General features: G+C 49.8%; 1 protein-coding gene across 2 annotated transcripts in view; it reads right to left on the bottom strand.

Moving 5' to 3' along the window:
- Window positions 1-920: 920 nt before the first annotated feature.
- Window positions 921-19,673, bottom strand: part of SOS2 (SOS Ras/Rho guanine nucleotide exchange factor 2) — a 49,455-nt gene continuing 30,702 nt past the window's right edge. Inside the window, exons 15-23 of one of the 2 annotated variants that reach the window (XM_040412514.1) lie at window positions 18,367-18,486; window positions 17,219-17,381; window positions 17,016-17,133; window positions 13,599-13,771; window positions 10,736-10,852; window positions 9,731-9,992; window positions 6,544-6,585; window positions 6,045-6,190; window positions 921-3,555 (exon numbers count right to left, since the gene is read on the bottom strand). In XM_040412514.1, the coding sequence (XP_040268448.1) occupies window positions 3,046-3,555; window positions 6,045-6,190; window positions 6,544-6,585; window positions 9,731-9,992; window positions 10,736-10,852; window positions 13,599-13,771; window positions 17,016-17,133; window positions 17,219-17,381; window positions 18,367-18,486 (1,651 nt within the window). In that variant the 3' untranslated portion in view covers window positions 921-3,045. The remainder of the gene's footprint in view (window positions 3,556-6,044; window positions 6,191-6,543; window positions 6,586-9,730; window positions 9,993-10,735; window positions 10,853-13,598; window positions 13,772-17,015; window positions 17,134-17,218; window positions 17,382-18,366; window positions 18,487-19,673) is intronic. The other variant, XM_040412515.1, reaches the window with a different exon arrangement.

Raw genomic sequence — 19,673 nt, 5'->3', positions numbered from 1 at the left:
CATTTTTGCTGTCAGTGAATGAGAACACTCTGGTTTCCGTTCAGAGACAGTAATCCTGCTGAGAAGTGGATTCAATTGTATCCGGACAACGCTCATCAGCAGCTGCACAAATCTCTGGTTTGTTACAATGTGTCAGTCCAGGCTACAATGGTATTCACTCGTCAGCTGGGCGCAGGAGGAGCTGTGCTCACCATTACTGCCTCTGAACGGAAACCACATTGTTCTCATTCATTAAAAGCAAACTAATATCTTTAATGTGTTAGTCGTGAGCACATTTTCCCAGTATACTTTATGTATTTTTCGTCTACACGTTACCGTTATCCTACCAAAGCTGCCGGAAACCGCGCTGCCACCTGCTAATAGAATGTTGGCGCTCCACCTCCGTTTAGTACAGACGTCTTCACTCCGCGCCATGGCGCAGAACATGGCCGCCAATGGAGGATCATGTGACCGACGCCTCCATCAGCAGCCTCTGATAATACTGCGCACGTACATTCGTTTCCCGGAGATCAGCGCTTTACAAATGAAGATGTCAACGCTGATCTCCTACTAATGTAACACATCTGAGAAAACGTCGCCGTAAGCAGATAAAAGCGGAGAGCCCCTTTAAACGCCCCTTCACTGAAAGAACAGGACTCAGTCACCGGGTCAGGACTACTGTCATTTATTACATCTGTTAAGAACACAGATACAAAGCACAGTAAAAGGCCACAAGACAGGAAAGAAACGTGGCTCCGTACAAACATTGCCGAACCTGATAAGTCATGTGACATCCGCCGGGTACAAAAACTGAAATAACGACCGCCGCCATGATGGCGAAAAAAGAAAAAAAAAAGTCAGGATTCTCGCCACTGAATCGGAAAGATCCTTCATGTGGGTTACGTTATCCCCCCCCCTCCCCCATGCATCGCCGACCCCCTCCCCCCCCCTTAATACTTCTAGCAGATAGAAGAATAAGACGGATCCAGAATTTAAGGCATAACTGGATAAAATACTGCGGAACCTTCACCTTGGACTGATCAGCGGAAAGCAACAATTTAACCGCTTTTCCAGAAGGGGAGGGGGAAGACCACGGTCACCTGATTTTAAAAAGTGCACGCAGCGCTGCAGACCGCTGCCGCCCCCTACAGGCGACACAGCCTCTATAGACACAGTGCAAGGACTGACTGTTTCCTACTTTCGTTCCTGTTCTTTAACCCACTGCGTGCCATACGCGACCAGTCTGTAGGGGACCTGGGAAAATATTCTGGTGTCTGGAATGAGGCGCTCTACAGGAGGCTCGGAGCGCGGTCGTATTAGACTCTACATTCATGGCAGAGAGAGGTCTCGGTAGAAAAGGCAACTCATGAGCAGGATCCTGCTGAACTAAAGGAAAAGGCACATTAGAATAGTCCGCACGCTTAATGCTCGTCTGGGGGCGTCCCGTCAGCCATACACACTAGATGAAGATCATCCAGACAACCTGCCGACCATCTAATGTGTATGGGGCTACTGAACACCTGCACACTCGGCTGAGCTGTGCATGCATGTGTAAAGGAGGATGCAAAAAAAAACCTGACTGTTGGCCCCTATGGCACGTCAGCCATAACCTTAGCTATCTTCAATATGATCGCCAACTGCGCGCTCTAGTATCGCCTAAATGTTCCAATCCTCACCTAAAACGGGGGGAGGCGCGACCACCTTTGTTCCGTGAAAACCCATTCTTGAGCTCATCAAAAACTTACTAACAAAAGTAGCAGAGCCGAGTCTGTCATGGAAGAGGTTGGCCAGGATTAGAAAAACCTGGTTGCTTTATGGTGGAAACAGCGCCACCCCCTGTCCACGGGTTAGAAATGCCGGACAGGTCTGGGGGCCCTGATGCATTTGCCGATTCCCAGACATGGGGCAGCGCAGACGTGCGTCTGTTGAAGTGTACGGATAACGCGGTAGTCAGGAATTGGCAAATGATGGGGGTGTGAGCGGACCCCCTGTTCTGCAATAGATGAGGGTCCAGAGGAAAGTCCTGTGGATATAAAATAAATGCCTAAAATAGGAGTACCCCTTTAATCATAAAAAAACCTAACATTTTGCAGATATTTTGTGCAAGTTGGGGGCTTCGCTTTCTTATTTTTAAAATGTGCTTGCTGTCAGTGACTAGGATCCTTCTTATTTACAACCAGAGAATGAAATCTTTTTGACAGGATCACAGCTGGATCCAATCCCTACGATCCCCCATGATTGAAATGCATCAGAAAGAGCCCTGCACATAAAATAAAAAAGAATATAGTTCACTGACAACAAGCAGCGATCTTGAAAATGGTTGAACTGGGACAAAGGACATTAGGAAGTTGCAATTCTTCATTATACAATAACTGAGCTTTATTCAACTAAAACCAGGATACCGTTTTCAAATGACAAACTCGGCTCTGCTACACCTCTGTTGAGTGGATTGAGGGAAAAGTTATTTGTACCCTCACAAAATGCTGCGTGCAGATATAAAACTACCTGCCCAAAAACCAAGAGGCGCCCGAGGGTCTGCAGGTACATTGGGGGCCCCACAAAGCAAAACGGGACATGCGGAATGATGTTTCCTGCGGGGGAATCGCCGACGTTGCGTCCCGTCTGGAAATTAAAAGGCCACTTGGTGCGTGTGACAAACGTGACGTCGTATCCCTCAACGTACACATTTTCCAAATTATTTGGCCCATTGTATACACCTGGAGTGTGACCGGGCTGGCCCGCTTGGAGGGCGCAGTGCAATAAAAAAAAAATAATTTAAAATTGTGAGACAAAAAGTAAAAAAAAAAAAAAGGTGGTGGTCCCCTGAGGCAGTAACGCGCTGTGTCTGAAGGCCGTAGTGTGGAGGTCATTCCTGCGCTTGCCGCTTTGATCAGTAGCACTTTAGTGTAAGAGCGTCGTCATTAACCCCTCTGTGGCTGAACGTCGAGCCCAGAAGAAGGGGTTAACACCGGAAATACAGTGCCTTATCAAAATAAATTACAAAGAAAGCTAGTAAAAGTCCCTCGCTGATCCCCGGCCGGCGCCCAGGATTCGCGGCGGCCGTAGTCATTGCGGCGTTTCTGAGTTTTCCAGCAAGGTCAGTCTGTGCAAGGGGGGATGGGAGAATTCCCTTTTGTAAGTCTTTGGTGGCAGTTTTGGGAGCTGAGGGCTGGAGTTCTGCCTCGGAGGAACGGGTGGAGCCGCGAACGGAGACAGGTTGTTGTGACTGGTGCTGAGCCCACAGCAGCGGCGCAGCACTCTGGGCGATGGGGTGCTCGGAGGGGTGTTGGGAGAGTGCGGAACAGTGCTGGCCTCCCGGAACCAATCCTGCTCTCGGTGGAGGCGGCCCAGGGGTGGAGGCTGAAGATTCAAGGGGCAGTTTATGAAGTGTTCGGGAGGCCTCTGTGGGACCGGAGGTGGGGTGTCAGGAAGAGGGTCTCTAGGGGGAGGAGGAGGCGGGCTGTGCAGAGGTCCATCAAACGCTCCGGTATAAGCAGGGACTCTGGGTTGGATCTTTGGAGGTGGAGGCAGTCTGGGTGGAACGGCCGGGGGGTCCTCATCCGATCGAGACGTTCCCTGGATGATAGAGAAGTATAATCAGTATAAAGAGGTCAGATCTGATAGGACATTACACAGCAGCCATCTTCTCTTACAATATAACACCAGCCCACCAGGGCCAATATGGAGACCTCCGGCTGCTCCTGTAAAGCCGTGTGCGCCCACTTACTATTATAAACTATGTTCTAATGTGGCCCCGGCTCACTGACCTCGGGGCCCAGCTCTGCACCAGGTTCTTACTAGCATCATGGCTCTGTTCATATAGACTGCATTTATAAAGGGGTTGTCCAAATTTTCACTGTCATCTTGCCCCCCTGATGTGTATTACAAAGTACTGCGCTAAAGGGGTTATCCAACCCTTAGAATGATCCCCCCCAGTGCCAGGGCAGCTCATACAGGTTATACTTACCTGCAGGTATTCATTCTCAAATCATGACAGGTAGGTGGGCCCTGAGGACTGGAGTTGAGGAAGAAGACTGCTTTAAGATGATTAAAATGACCCTACCGGACGAGCACTCCCCGCTTCACGTGCCGTACATTGGGCTTGTGATCGTAGCCCAGTTTCAATCCACAAGGTGCACCTGGATGCAGATGCTTACAGCGTCCAACGCTGCCTGACTGTGCAGGCGCAACCCGCATACATTGTGGGCTGAAACTGGGCCAGGATCATGTGTTCAATATACGGCACGTGATCCTGGGAGGGCCCGCAACCATATTACACCGGGGGGGGGGGGCACAGACGTGGCTGCCTGGACGGACACAAGGATGTCCACCCTTTCAGTAGCTCCCGCTCAGACAGCAGCACTGCGCTGTCTGAGCGGGAGCTGCAGCACCTGACTGAGGCTTCTCTCACCCCCAGTCAGTCACTAGAGCCGCAGATATGGCTGACTGAGGGGGATATATCTGTAATACACATCGCGGGGGCAAGATGACATGAACTTTTTCATAATTTTAGCTGCATGAAGCGACCTCTAGGGGGAGCACTCTGGATCTGTACAGTCAGTACTGAACTCCGATATGTGTGTGTATAGAATCTGCAGGGGATGCATGTCCACATGGGCCCCACAGTCCCACTGCTTTCCTCTATGGCACAATCATCATAATGGCCCAGATTTACTAACTGTAAAGATGGCGTACACTCGTCACGTGGCTCCAACTGGATGATACATTTGATGCAGAGACTTTTCGCTGACTCTATACCAAATATTGTTTGGTTTACTTTAAACGCTAGGATTTTTTTTTCACAGAAATTTTTCGCCTCTTGCCTGTAAAGCTCGGCCCCATTTTTCTCCACACCCTTGTCCGACATGTTAGAAAAAAAAAAAACTGTAGAAACTAGATGCACTAAATTGCGCCACTTTTTTTAGTACATATATTGGTAAATCTGGGGCAAGGATGTTAAAGCAGGAATCAGCAAACTTCGGCACTCCACCTGTTGTGAAACTACAATTCCCAGCATGCTCCATTCATTTCTATGTGAGTTCTTAGAAGAGCAGAGCAAGTATGCATGCTGGGAGTTGTAGTTACACAACAGCTGGAGCGTCGGAGGTTGCGTCAAAGGCACGCTGTCTCCAGGGAATTCACAGTAACACCGGGCACCATGCCTTGTAAGATGAGCTCAGCTCCATGTAATGATAACAGATCACTAAGTGAAAGCTGCTTCATTCTGGAGATAAAGTACTAATGCAAATGAGCAGGTAAGTGCCTTGAGGGCGGGCCCGAGCCCCTCTGTGCACCCTCCCTCCCCCTGCTTCCTCTGTCAGCCCCTCCCTCTTCTTCTGGATTGACAGGACCAGGAGAGACGACGATGCAGGTATCTGGTCCCGTCAATTAGGGTTGAGCGAATCGGGTTCAGATTGCTGTATCCAAAGCAGATTCTTAAAATATATGGCCTCCGCGGAGGTCTTTCCGAAGTTTCAGCGAATATCGCGGGACTTACTTCGCCTCGCCTCTGTCACCAGTCACTTTGTTTATTTGCATAGATTACTGTATCAAAATACGAAGCTGAACTCATTAACGAAGCCAAGTTCAGCTTCGTATTTTGATACAGTAATTTATGCGAAAAAACAAAGTGACTGGTGACAGAGGCGAGACTAAGTAAGTCCCGCGATATTCGCTGAAACGTCAGAAAGACCTCCGCGGAGGCCATACATTTTACAGTAGGACGGCGCCCATATTCTTAACAACGTTTTTAAAAGAATCGGGTTCAGATACAGCAATCCGAACCCGATTCAGTCAACTCTACTGTCAGTCATGACGATGGCGCGGCTGGCAGAAGATGCAGGATAAGTAAGGGGGCACAGAGAGCGCCCTTGATGCACCTAACTGCTCATTTATATATGGATTAAATACTTTTTCTCCAGATCGCTAAGTGAAAGGTATCATTCCATTCAGCTCTGCTAGCCCTACAAGGCACGGTGCCTGGTGTTACTGGGAATTTTCTGCAGCGACACTCCCTTTAAAAACACATTTGCATTAGAACATCCGATATCTGGTTCTCCGCTTACATGTGCGAGCACCACGTGGCAGATAATAGCACATACCGAGAGGCTGCAAGCATCCGGGTCAACTTTCTTACGTGGAGGCAATGGAGGAGGAAGGAGAGGCTCTTCGCTTAGCCTGTGCAGACTGTTACAAGAGCTGGAGACGGACTCTGGAGAAGACAAAGAACTGGAGGTCAGGGAGATGGAGGCTCCGAGGAAGGAGGTCTCGGTAGCGGGTTCTGCTCGAAACACATGACCCCATACAAAACAAGTGGTGCATATATAACCAATTGTGGGGGTTCCTGGGGTCAGCCCCCAGAAGAGGGGGTTTGAAGTAAAGGAAATGATTTAGACGCCTGCAACGGGACAGAGACGTAAACTGCAGGTCCCTCCCAGATGGCCGAGATGTGGTCACAACACCTGGACGCTGCAGTCCTACCATAGGTTTATGATCTGAGCTCAGCCCAGGGGACATGTCTAAGGTCGGGAAGCTGCAAGTGACAGTAGTAAATGATCTACTTACTGGAGTGTGGCAGGAACACTTGAGCAAAGATGCTGTTACTACCTGTTAGAGAGAGGAACATTCAGGGTTACGGCGCAGCAGTGTGCAGAGCATCGGCGCAGCAGTGTGCAGAGCATCGGCGCAGCAGTGTGCGATGAGCTCAGGGCAACAAGATGGATTAAGGTCAATGCAACCAAGTGGTGGAAAGAGGAACCATGGCTCAGTTCTGGGCTGACAGCAGTATTCCCATCTCAGTCATTCAAAGCTGAGAAGATCCGACACGTAGCAGCCGCAGGAGATACGGGAACAGCGCAGCTCGCTTAACTCCAGCCACCGCTCAGGATTTCGGACATTCATAGCCGAGATGGGAATATCTCTTTAGTTTCTCTCATCTGGCATCCAATACTTCACTGTACAACGTCAATGTAAATCAACTTCCTAATATACTCTGTATTATTACTGTTTTTTTTTTAGATCTCTGCTTGTTGTCAGTGGGAGATCGAGGAGAATACAGAATTAGCTGTCAATCACTGATCGGACCGCTCACTGGACTTTTAAGCCTAGAAAGAGCAGAGCTGTACAGAATAATTTCACATGAGCGTATTCGGTCCGGGAAAAACTCTGTGTGAGAGCAGTATATCCCAGGTTGAACGCTGCTCCGATGACACAACCTCACAGCATTAGGGCTTGTTCACACGACCGAAATACACGGGGCACCGGCCATGTGCATTCCGCATCACGGATGTGGACCCATTCACTTGAATGGGCCTGCAAATCCAGAGATGCGGAACGGAGTGCTTCCGTGGGTTCCGTTCCTCCGCACCACAAAAAGATAGAGCAAGTTCTATCTTTTTGCGGAACCGATGGATTGTGGACCCCATTCAAGTGAATGGGGTCGTAATCTGCATGCGGCAGCCCCACGGCCGCTGCCCGTGCAATTTGCAGTCCAATGATTTATGAAGCTGTTAATTCCAGTCTGACTGCGGCTGTACTGAAGGTATTATGTGAGTACAGTTCAGTAGATCCAAGGTCAGGCAGGAACGCACAGCGTTATAAAAAGCGTTCGTGTCACAGGAGCAGCATTAAGCCCGGGAAATATGGCCGTCACAGAGCGTGTTTCCCGGACTGAATACACTTGTGTGAAATTGCCCTAAGTTACAAATTTTACAGAATTTTTTCGCACAAACTACAGTACATATCAGGTGCTCAGCTCCTCCTGCTCTATAACCTGCTGGCTGCCCTGCATTTTCAATGTGACCGGTTCCTTTGCACCTTTAGGGTACGTGCACACAGACGCAGATTTCAAAACAAAGTCCATGTGGATTTCTCTGCGTTTCAGCATCAGATCCCACATGTGTTACTTGTGGATTTGCTGCAGGGTCTAACCTTTGCACAAACAATTAACACGCTGCAGATTTCTAAATCTTCACGGCAGGTCAATTTCTGCACGGAAATGGTCTCTCTCATACACTTTGCTGGTACTGTATTACGTTGCATGTTTCCACATGAAAATCTGCAACATGTGCAGGTACCTTTAGGCTATCTGTAGCCACATAAACCGCATAGAAATCCGCACTGTTTATTGTGGCTTTTGTTGCAGATTTTCTCTTTAACAACCCCATTGAAGTCCATGGAGGAAAACCCTTCTGTAGAAGGTGCGGAATCGCACAAACAAGTGACATGCTGCGGAGTAAAAATCCGCACAGGCAAATATACACAAGGTGTACATGAGGTTTGTCTCATTCACTTTGCCGGTACTGTGCTTCTTCTGCATGAAAATCTGCAAAAAAAGCACGCAATCGGCAATGTGTGCAGGTAGCCTTAGGCCTCGTTCACACGGGCGTCGCGTATGAGGGCCGGATAAGATGCGGGTGGGTCACAGGAAAATGCATGGTGACGGACCATGTGATGAGCGCAGTGACGTCACCACAGGTCCTTTTCCTCCTGGTCATCAAACAAGAAGACAGAAGAGAAGCCGGCTGCGCGAACAAGTGGATAAGGTGAGTTAAATATATATTTTTTTAACCCCCTCCAGCCCTATTGTACTATGTATTCTGTATTAAGAATGCTATTATTTTCCCTTATAACCATGTTATAAGGGAAAATAATAATGATCGGGTCTCCATCCTGATCATCTCCTAGCAACCGTGCGTGAAAATCGCACCGCATCTGCACTTGCTTGCGGATGCTTGCGATTTTCACGCAGCCCCATTCACTTCTATGGGGCCTGCGTTGCGTGAAAAACGCACAATATAGAGCATGCTGCGATTTTCACGCAACGCACAAGTGATGCGTGAAAATCACCGCTCATGTGCACAGCCCCATAGAAATGAATGGGTCTGGATTCAGTGCGGGTGCAATGCGTTCCCCTCACGCATTGCAAAAAAAATAAAAAATTACTAGCGGTTTCTATGGTGTCTTTTTTTAGTGGTAAAAAAAAACAGCAGAACAAATTTGTGTGTAGAGGCCTAAGGCTGGGTTCACACGAGCGGATGCCGTGCGTGGCATCCGCTCCGTGAAAGAGTGCCAAGACCCGATGCAGACTGCAGAAGCACGGAGCATTAACATGACTGATAATGCTCCGTGCCTCTCTGTGACCTCTTTACTACGAAATCGCAGTGACAACTGTGATTTCGTAGTAAAGAGATCACAGAGAGGCACGGAGCATTATCAGTCATGTTAATGCTCTGTGCCTCTGTAGTCTGCATCGGGTCTTGGCACTCTTTCACGGAGCGGATGCCACGCACGGCATCCGCTCGTGTGAACCCAGCCTAAGGGTCTAAAAACCTACCAGGAAAGTGTCCTGCTCACACAGCTGCAGGGCTGTTACTAGGTCTGATGCAAACAGGAATATGTCCATTCACTGACAGCAAACATCAATCTTAAAATGGGGAAGAAATGAGATGCAAGATATATAGAAAGTTGTGGAACTTTTTGTTTTATAAAGAAGGAGCCTCATTTCTAAAAAAACTAAGAACCCCTATCACAGCATGTTCACACCCGGCGTGTACCCAGCAGATTGCCTGTTACAGCAGCAGCAGCAAAATGTTATCAAATCTATAATGGAAGTAAGCCTGCGGTGCGGAGGGTAATTCAGTAACGCGTCAATTGATGCTGTGGGATTCTGCAGCAAACCCGCAGGTAATTCTCACTGATTGTACATCCCTGTGTAGAGGAGCCGGGGCTGGTCGTTTAATGGATCACTTACCATAGGAACTGTTCAGATCAATGTCTAAAAAGACGCTGAGCTCCGAGGAGGCGGAGGCGGGAGGAGTAGACGGAGTGTTGGGTGAAATGGGTGGAGAGCTCATAGATTCGTGTTCTGATTCGGTGATTCTGCTGAAGCTGATCTTATACGGTTCCCTTTCCAGCGGGGTGGGATGTCCGCGGAGAGTGCCAGAAGATGACAGGTGTCTGCCGCTATTTGGTCGTATGCCAGGAGACTTCAATGGGTATGTTGTTTTTCGTGGCTGCAAGGAGCAGAAGGCACATAATTGAAATCCACATGTTCCAGTGCCAAGCATTTCAAGTTAAAAGGGTTTTACAAGATATTTTTACTGTATCTGATCAGTGGGGGTCGGAAACCAAGGACCTCTGCCGATCAGTGGTTTGAGAAGGCACCGGCACTCGCAGCAAACCAAGTACAGCGAATAGCAGCTGAGCCCCATTCATTTCAATGGGCCTGAGCTGCGCCTAGGAAACCCTGGAGAAGGCCGCAGTGCTACTGGGAGCGCCACTGCCTTATCAAACAGCTGATCTGCGGGGGCCTTGGGTGTCAGACCCCAACCTATCAGTAAAAATATCTTGGAAAAGCCCCGTAATTCAGCCATCACCTACCCTCCTAATTAAAGTGGTATTCTGTTATCCCCCTATCCTACCGCTGGGATGCCCACTGATCATGAGAACTGGGACCCCCCCCCCCCTGGGAACTGGGACCCTCACTGATCTGATAGGAATACCCTATGCTATGGATAGGGGATAACTTTCTCTAACTGGAATACTACCCCTTTAAAGGAAAACTCCAGGTAAAATGGACATATACACGCTGTATTATGACTAGGATGGACGGGGCAGAGCATGACAGGGATTCCCTGAAGCACTGCACCCCCCATACCATAGTGTATAGGTTTTGTCTGGAATGTTCCTTTAACATGCACATGTGTCTCTGGTGAGTTTGCATAGTAGATAACATGCGCCTGCAGTCCGTACTTACAAATCTGGGGGGCTGTTTGCAGCCTCGAGGCTCGATCTCTTGGGATTTATTAAACAAGTAGTCTGTGAAGTCTTTCTCCAAGGTATTTCCCATAGGATTCAGATTCTCGAAGAACCTCTGCAACGAGACAAAGGACGTTAAGACAGTAAGATGTTATGGAAATATATTCCTGTACAGTCCACGTCCTGTGGATTTCACCCTGTGCCCTGCAGAATTGACATGGCCTCAGTCTTTTTCTTCCACATCTACAGTTGTGTTCAAAATAATAGCAGTGTGTTTAAAAAAGTGAATAAAGCTCAGAATCCTTCTAATGGCTTCTATTTCCATCCACACAGACGCATTGGGAACACTGCACATTCTATTCCAAATCAAAACATGAAGAAAATATATCAGATTGGTGTTGTTCCTCTAAAAAAAATTACTAACCCAAACATTCCCTCTATAAACTGAGAAATGTCAGTAGATTTTCTTTCCTCTGAATCCCGTCACTAATACTCAGTTGTATAACCGCTGTCTCTGAGACCTGCTGGACGTCCGTGTTGCTCGGAGTCACCACCTTCTGCCCCTGTGACCAGGTTCTCCAGCCCAGGAGGATCGGACCACATTCCACAGTTCTTCTCTAGTTCTTGGTTTTGCCTCAGAAACTGCATTTTTGATGTCACCCACAAGTTTTCTATTGGATTAAGACCCGGGGATTGGGCCGGCCGCTCCATAACGTCAGTCTTGTTGGTCTGGAACCGAGATGTTGCCCGTTTACTAGTGGGTTTGGGGTCGTTGTCTTGTTGGAACACCCATTTCAAGGGCATTTCCTCTTCAGCATAAGGCGGCATGACCTCTTCCAGTATTCTGATGGATTCAGACTGATCCATGATCCCTGGTCTGTGATAAATAGGCCCCGTAGTATGAGACACATCCCCATATCATGATGCTTGTCCACCATGCTTTACTGTCTTCACAGTGTTCTGGGGCTGAATTCAGTGTTTGGGGGTCGTCTGACAAACTGTCTCTGGCCACTAGACCCAAACAGAACCATCTCACTTCCATCAGTCCACAGAATGTCTCTTTAGGCCGGTCAATGTGTCTTTGGCAGATTGTAAGCTCTTCAGCACATGTCTTGTTTCCAGCAGTGGGACTTTGCGGGGGCTTCTTGCAGATCGCTCGGCTTCACATCGGCGTCTTCTCATTGTAACAGGACTCACAGGTGACTTTACACCTTCTTTCATCTTCCTGGAGCTGATTGTCGGCTGAGTCCTCGCCATTTTGGATATTCTTCTATCCATTCCAATGGTAGTTTTTCGCTTTCTTCCACGTCTTTCAGGTTTTGGTTGCCATTTTAAAACATTTGCGATCATTTTAGCTGAGCAGCCGATCATTTTCTGCACTTCGTTATATATTTTCCCCTCTCCAATCAACTTTTTAATCAAAGGTGCGCTGTTCTTCTGAACAATGTCTGGAACGACCCATATTCCTCAGAATTTCAGAGAGAAATGCACTGTAACCGGCAGGTACAACATCTGCTGCCTTCCTTCCTTAAATAGAATCTTTTTTCAAATTTTCAAAGAATGAACGACCTCACTCATTGAACTCCACACTGCTATTATTTTGAACATGCCCCTTTCAAGTGATTGAATTACACAGAATCAGCAGCATGCATGTCCTGACTGTTGGGTCTGTTGGGTTTCTATTACTCTAATACACCTGCTAGTAAATTATTTGCCATGAAGAAATATCATTTCTACCAAAAACAGTGATTGATCAGGTTAGTGATGTCTGACTGCTATTATTTTGGGAACACGACTGTATGTATTGTGCTGTACACGGGTATGGATTCTAAGTGTGGAGTCTGCAGTGTCAGCCTCAGGCCTCATGCACACGGACAAAGCAGCTTGTGTGTGTATTGCATTTTTTCAATAGAAAGGGCTATTCTCATCCACAAAAACGGACAAGAATAAGATCTGGCGTGAAATTCCTGAATCTGGCACACAGGGCCGTGAAAATCACAGATGTGTGAACAATGCTATTGACGTGTGTGGTATCTACATTAAAGAGAGTCTGTCACCAGATTGTGACCTTATAGACCGCTTACATAGCGCTCTAGCATAGCAGTCTATGATTCTAATGGTACCTTTGATGTTTTCTTGTGAAGTTCCCCCAAGGCAAAAACGGACTTTTATTCATATGTAAATTAGGGCTCGCAAGTGCCCAGGGCGGCGTTCACCTCGTTGGTGCCCAGGCTGTTCTGCCTCTTTTCGTCTTTTCCCCGCCCCAGCCTCTTCCTCTGCCCGCCCTGCTCTTCTTTGCGTCCTCCTTTTCTGCAGCGAGATCCCGCTCCTGCACTATCCATTGCTTGGCCGGGGCATGCGCACTGCGATGCCCATTGTGGGCGTCTCTGGTCCGCCTCCTCGCCGCATGCGCAGTAGCTACTGTGATGCCGTGCCCACAATGGGCATCGCAGTGCGCATGCCCCGGCCAAGCAATGGATAGTGCAGGAGCGGGATCTCGCTGCAGAGAAGGAGGACGCAAAGAAGAGCAGGGCGGGCAGAGGAAGAGGCTGGGGCGGGGATAGGACGAAAAGAGGCAGAACAGCCTGGGCACCAACAAGGTGAACGCCGCCCCTGGGCACTTGCGAGCCCTAATTTACATATGAATAAAAGTCAGTTTTTGCCTTGGGGGAACTTCACAAGAAAACATCAAAGGTACCATTAGAATCATAGACTGCTATGCTAGAGCGCTGTGTAACCGGTCTACAAGGTCACAATCTGGTGACAGACTCCCTTTAAAGAATGGAAAGCGCACTGACGGAACATCCAGCCGTGGGCCGAGCCCTCAGGCTTCCCGCACCAGTTCTCCTACAGGGTCGTACCCGGATGTCCGGCTCGACCCGTAAACAATAAGGCTGGTTTTGGTACTGCTGGATCTCCCCGGTGATTTCGGCCACTTTCCGTCTTTTGCTGAAGTTGATCAGTTCTTTGCCTTGTCTCTTCAGGAAGTCCGGGTTCCCTTCTTCGGTTTTCAGTATATTGGTTAAATATATTCCTGGATGAAAGATTGAGAGAAAATGTATGAAACAAGAACCAACGCGAGTCCCAGAGCAGCCGCTGATAAAGAGGTATAATAATCCGGTTCCGAACAGACAAGGCATCCCCTAAATCCTGTGAAGAAGTGCTGGGTACACGCTAGTGCCAGGACAATCATATCATTCAGCTCAGCAAATGGCATTTATCACGTAGAGAAAGTTAATACAAGGCACAGGGCCGGCCTTAGGTGTTCAGGCGCCCTGTGCGAGCTAACCTTGTGGCGCCCCCCCCCCCCCCCCCCAGAAAAAAAATAAAAACACTGCTTGTTGCTGGCTGACTATCCAACCAAGTAGTTACCAGCCCACACACCCCAAAGGCCGGTGTAATGTCATACTTCCCTACTTCGTGAGATTTCCCTACCCTCGTCACTTCCGGTCATGACGCGAGGAGGTGTGCAGCGCCGCACAACGTCAGGTTAGGGAAGTTTCACAGAAGAGTGCGCATGCGTCAGGAGTCTCGCCGGCGGTTAGGGTAGGGAAAAACTATGAGCCAGTGCGCAGGCGCAGTGATCGGATGGATGTTCTCAGCTGGACACCGGCCGACACTGCGCATGCACCGGGAGCCTCACCAGCGGTTAGGGAAGGGAAAAATTACGTACGGGCCAGTGCTTTTTCCCTACCCTAACCGCTGGTGAGGCTCCCAGCGCATGCGCAGTGTCGGCCGGTGTCCTGCTGAGAACATCCATCCGATCACTGCACCTGTGCACTGGCCCATAATTTTTCCCTACCCTAACCGCCGGCGAGGCTCCCAGCGCATGCGCACTCTGCTGTGAAATTTCCCTAACCCATCGTTGTGCACAGTGCGTCCCCCCAATATAATAAACATTGGTGGCACAGTGCGCCCCCCCCCCCCAGTATAATAAACATTGGTGGCGCAGTGCGCCCCCCCAACACCCCAGTATAATAAACATTGGTGGCGCAGTGCGTCCTCCCCCAACACCCCAGTATAATAAACATTTGCGCAGTGTGCCCCCCCTCAATATAATAAACATTGGTGGCGCAGTGCGCCCCCCCCCAACACCCCAGTATAATAAACATTGGTGGCGCAGTGCGCCCCCCCCCCCCCCAACACCCCAGTATAATAAACATTTGCGCAGTGCGCCCCCCCTCAATATAATAAACATTGGTGGCGCAGTGCGCCCCCCCCTCAATATAATAAACATTGGTGGCGCAGTGGGCAGTGCCAATGAGGGTTAAAAAATAAAAAAATAATTAACTCACCTCCTCCAATTGATCGTCTTCTGTTCTTTCTTCATGACCTGTCAAAGGACCTGTGGTGACATCACTGTGCTCATCACATGATCCATCACCATGGTAATGGGTCATGTGATGAGCTCAGTGACGTCACCACAGGTCCTGAAGAAAGACCGGCAGCTACGCGATCAACTGGAGGAGGTGAGTTAATTTTTTTAAATTATTTTTTAACCCTCATTGGCACTTCCCACTGTGCCACCAACGTTTCTTATACTAGGGGGGGGGGGGGGGGGGCGCACTGTGCCACCAACGTTTCTTATACAAATACAGGAGGCGGGTGCCGGAATCAAATAGCCGACACCCGACCTTTGTGACAGGGAGCTGCGATCAGCGGCAGTTAAGCCCTCAGGTACCGCACCTGAAGGGTTAACTCAACTGCAGCTGATCGCAGCTCCCTGTCACAGAGGTCGGGTGCCGGCTATTTGATTCCAGCACCCGCCTCCTGTATTTGTATTCAGGTCAGTTTTCTTCATTGGTGGCACAGTGGCCACAGCCCCTCCTCCTCCTCCTCCTCCTCCTCCCGTCTCTCTTCTTATTGGCAGCGGCACAGGGGGCAGCAGGCAGGTCAGACAGGGGAGGGGGAGATGGAGGGGGCGCCCCGAGGGAGAACACAAGTACAGCCTCGCCTGCCGCAGATTACATTGCGAGCTGTCGGCCGCCCAGCGCCCCTGTTACTATGGCGCCCTGTGCGGCCGCACAGCCCGCACACCCCAAAGGCCGGCCCTGACAAGGCACCTACTAATGTATATGGAAACATTTTCCATCTGCTCGTTTCCATGGTTATGACCACCCTGTAATCCAGAAGCGGTGGTTGCGATTGCACACTATAGGAAAAAGTGCTGGCTTATGCGCAATCCCACAGTCCCAGCCACCGGAGAGGCCGATGCTTCTGCTGAATTGAGACAACCCCTTTAAAAAGGTCCCCTGTCAGCAGATTTGTCCCTCTGACACCGGCTGACCTGTTACATGTGCACTTGGCAGCTGGAGGCATCTGTGTTGGTCCCGTGTTCCTATGTGCCCGCATTGCTGAGAAAAATGATGTTTTATTATATGCAAATGAGCCTCTAGGAGCAACGGGGGTGTTACCATTACACCTAAATGCTCAGCTCCTCTGCAACTCTCGCGCCCTCTGTACTTTGATTGACAGGACCATTGAGTGTAAACGTCATCACACCTGGCCCAATCAAAGTGCAGAGGATGCAGCAGTTGCAGAAAGCAGAGCCTCTAGGTGTAATGGTAACGCCCCCGTTGCTCCTAGAGGCTCATTTGCATATGTTAAAACATCACTTTTCTCAGTAGTGCGGGCACATATGATCATGGGACCAACACAGATGTCTTCAGCTGCCAAGCGCAAATAGGGACAAAACTGCTGACAGATGCCCTTTAAAACTAAAACAAAAACAAAAAAAACAATTGCCCTTAATATTGTGCCAAAAATAATCTTTTCTTAAAACTCTGCACTTACCTCAGTTACTCCTCCTGGACATGTATGAATAGACTCCTTTATCATAACCCTTGTCAATAAAGGTGTATCCCTACACAATGAAACTGTCAGCAATTATTGGACAGTATCGACCTACTGACAAGACGAACAGTAGAGCGCAATGTCGCATTTATTTATAGATTTCCAGGAGGAATAAAGTAACAAAATAACGGAGAATTCTAAGAAAAGCACCTCCAGAACAGCTGTTTTTTATTTAAGGGGTTGTGCAGGCGTACTCCGCTATCTGATATGCCATCAAGGTACCGTACACCTGTCCTACTCTAGTAAATGGGACCATGTATGATACTCGGTGTCAGACTTCTGCCCGGCTAGCAGCGACGTCTCTCCAGAACCGACGTCAGATCAGATGGGAGAGTATTCCTGCACAACCCCCACAGAAAAGACATTGGATGACTGGTGAAGTGTCCGAATCCTTCAGTTCAAGATAACGGGGGAGGGGGACTTACCAAAGAAAGGCACACACGGTGGGTTGATCGACTTGAGTTTTGCCAAGTACTTCTTGAAGTGATCTTGACTAAGCTCCACGGCTTCATCAAGTATCTTCTTCTTCCTCTCTTGTAGCGCCTGAGGAGGACACAGGTCAGGTTGGCACCGGTTCACATGGACAGGAGGTCTTCTCACCACCGTGGAGGTCAGACCCGTCACTCACCTCGAAGGTGTGATCCAGGCGATAAACGGGGACGGAGTTCACTGCGCTGACAATCTCCAAAACACCATTAAAATTATTCAGATCTTGAAAAACCTGAAGAATTTCAATAATGCGACTGAAAACGGCCACCCGCTCCTCGAAGTTCTCAGTCTCCACGAGACACCTGGTCAGGACCAACAAAAAAACAAGATAAATGCGGAGCCGCCTCATGAGAAGGCCCTGGTCACAGCACAAGCCGCCCGATCAGATCATCTGAGGAGAGGCCACCCGTTTCCCTGCAGTGACTGTCATGTAACATATGGCTCCAACATAGTCCACGGCGCTGTACAGTGATCACCACCGGTCACTCGAGCCTCTGTCCCACATACTAAGGCCTCATTCACACTTGCATATTTTGCAAACCGGGAGCAGGTCAACGAGACGGCTAAGGCGAAACTCTGCCCATTCTACTTTCTCCCTGCAGCTTCCATTCCTTGATTTGATGCTAAAAACTGACCAAACCACGCAAGTGTGAATGAGGCCTAAAGCTGCCCATAAGAATGCAACAGCTGTCGACAGCCATTCCTCCCCATAGACATGGACTTGATGTGGAATAACCAGCGGGCAGACACCTCTGTAGACAGCTTATCTCCTATGAGAACAAAGGACCGTCAGGACACCCCAAACATAGCAGCATTTGGCGGACATCCATTTAAAAGGGGTTGTCGGGTTTCAAGGGGAAACCTGACAACCCTGGAATCAGCCTGTATTAAAGGATTGGTCAGTACTTACCCGGCAGATCCAGCACGGCTGATCCATTTTACCCAGCAAGGATCTGTTTATCCGGCTGCAGAAGTGACGTAATGTTGACACCTGACCGTCTGCGGTGCACTGCCGGTGATAGGCAACATCTGACCGCCGCAGCCAATGTGGCGTCACCACTGCAGGTAAACAGAGCCAGGCCGAGATGAATGGAGCTATGGTGCTGGATCTGCCAGGTAAGTACTGACCAGCCCTTTATTACAACCTAATCTCCAGGGTTGTCTGTCCGATTTCATGAGGGAACCAACCTCTTTAGGGCCAATTTGATAAGTTAGTCAATTAAGCTTGTCAGTTTTATTCTTGGGGTGAAAACACAAACATGGAGACTCCACACGAGCAGAACCTACTTTTCAAACCAGAGCGTGAGGTTTGTGGTGTGACGAATCATCTTCAGCAGGTTAGGGGAGTGAATTTCTTTGTCTTCTTTTGTCCAGACGCTGCCCACAAGTTCTGATGGCTGCACGGCCCTGAAGACAACAACCAGAAACAGGTAAAGGGTACAGAAGCCGACTGACCCGGCTCTAGAGGGGGCCGAAGCAGCAGAGCCGACTGACCCGGCTCTAGAGGGGGCCGAAGCAGCAGAGCCGACTGACCCGGCTCTAGAGGGGGCCGAAGCAGCAGAGCCGACTGACCCGGCTCTAGAGGGGGCCGAAGCAGCAGAGCCGACTGACCCGGCTCTAGAGAGGGCCGAAGCAGCAGAGCCGACTGACCCGGCTCTAGAGGGGGCCGAAGCAGCAGAGCCGACTGACCCGGCTCTAGAGGGGGCCGCAGAGCAGACTGACCCGGCTCTAGAGGGGGCCGAAGCAGCAGAGCCGACTGACCCGGCTCTACAGGGGGCCGAAGCAGCAGAGCCGACTGACCCGGCTCTACAGGGGGCCGAAGCAGCAGAGCAGACTGACCCGGCTCTAGAGGGGGCCGAAGTAGGGTTGAGCGATATACTGGTATCACGATATACCGCGGTATTAAAAAAACGGCGATATGGCGATATCGCCGTTTTGTAAATACCGCGGTATTTCGTGACGTCATGGGAGCGGTCATGTACGCTGACCGCTTCTAAATCTGCGGCCGCCCGCCCCAGCATGAACCCATGAACCGATACGGGACATTTGCAGAGTACTTCTACTCGTGCAAATGTCCCCGATACCTGCTGGCCGCTTGCGGCGGCGCTCTTAGCAGTTCGGCCGGCGTGGGGGAGGGAAGGAATTCTGTCACTCGCATTTCCTGCACCCAACCTCTGAGAGGACGCTGTGATCAGCGCAATTAACCCCTCAGGTGATCACAGCGTCCTCTCAGAGGTCGGGTGCCGGGAATGTGGGCAGTGCCCCCCTCCTCCCTCCCTCCCTCCCCAGTATTAATCATTGGAGGCCACAGGGTCGTCCCCCCATCATTGGTGGCAGTGGACCCCATGGTAGCCAGGACGCTACTGAAGCCCTGGCTGCCATGGTATGTTAGTGAGCAGCATTATACTCACGTGCGTCGTGGCCGCCGGGCGCTCCTTCTTCTCATAGGTCTGTGCGGCGCATTGCTAATGCTATAAGCCTTAGCAATGAGCCGCACAGACAGAAGAAGGAGCGACCGGCGGCCACGACGCACGTAAGTATAATGCTGCTCACTAACATACCATGGCAGCCAGGGCTTCAGTAGCGTCCTGGCT

This window comes from Bufo bufo, chromosome 11, assembly GCF_905171765.1.
Source record: "Bufo bufo chromosome 11, aBufBuf1.1, whole genome shotgun sequence".
Classification (NCBI taxonomy): domain Eukaryota; kingdom Metazoa; phylum Chordata; class Amphibia; order Anura; family Bufonidae; genus Bufo; species Bufo bufo.
This window is presented reverse-complemented; position numbering and strand designations above follow the sequence as displayed.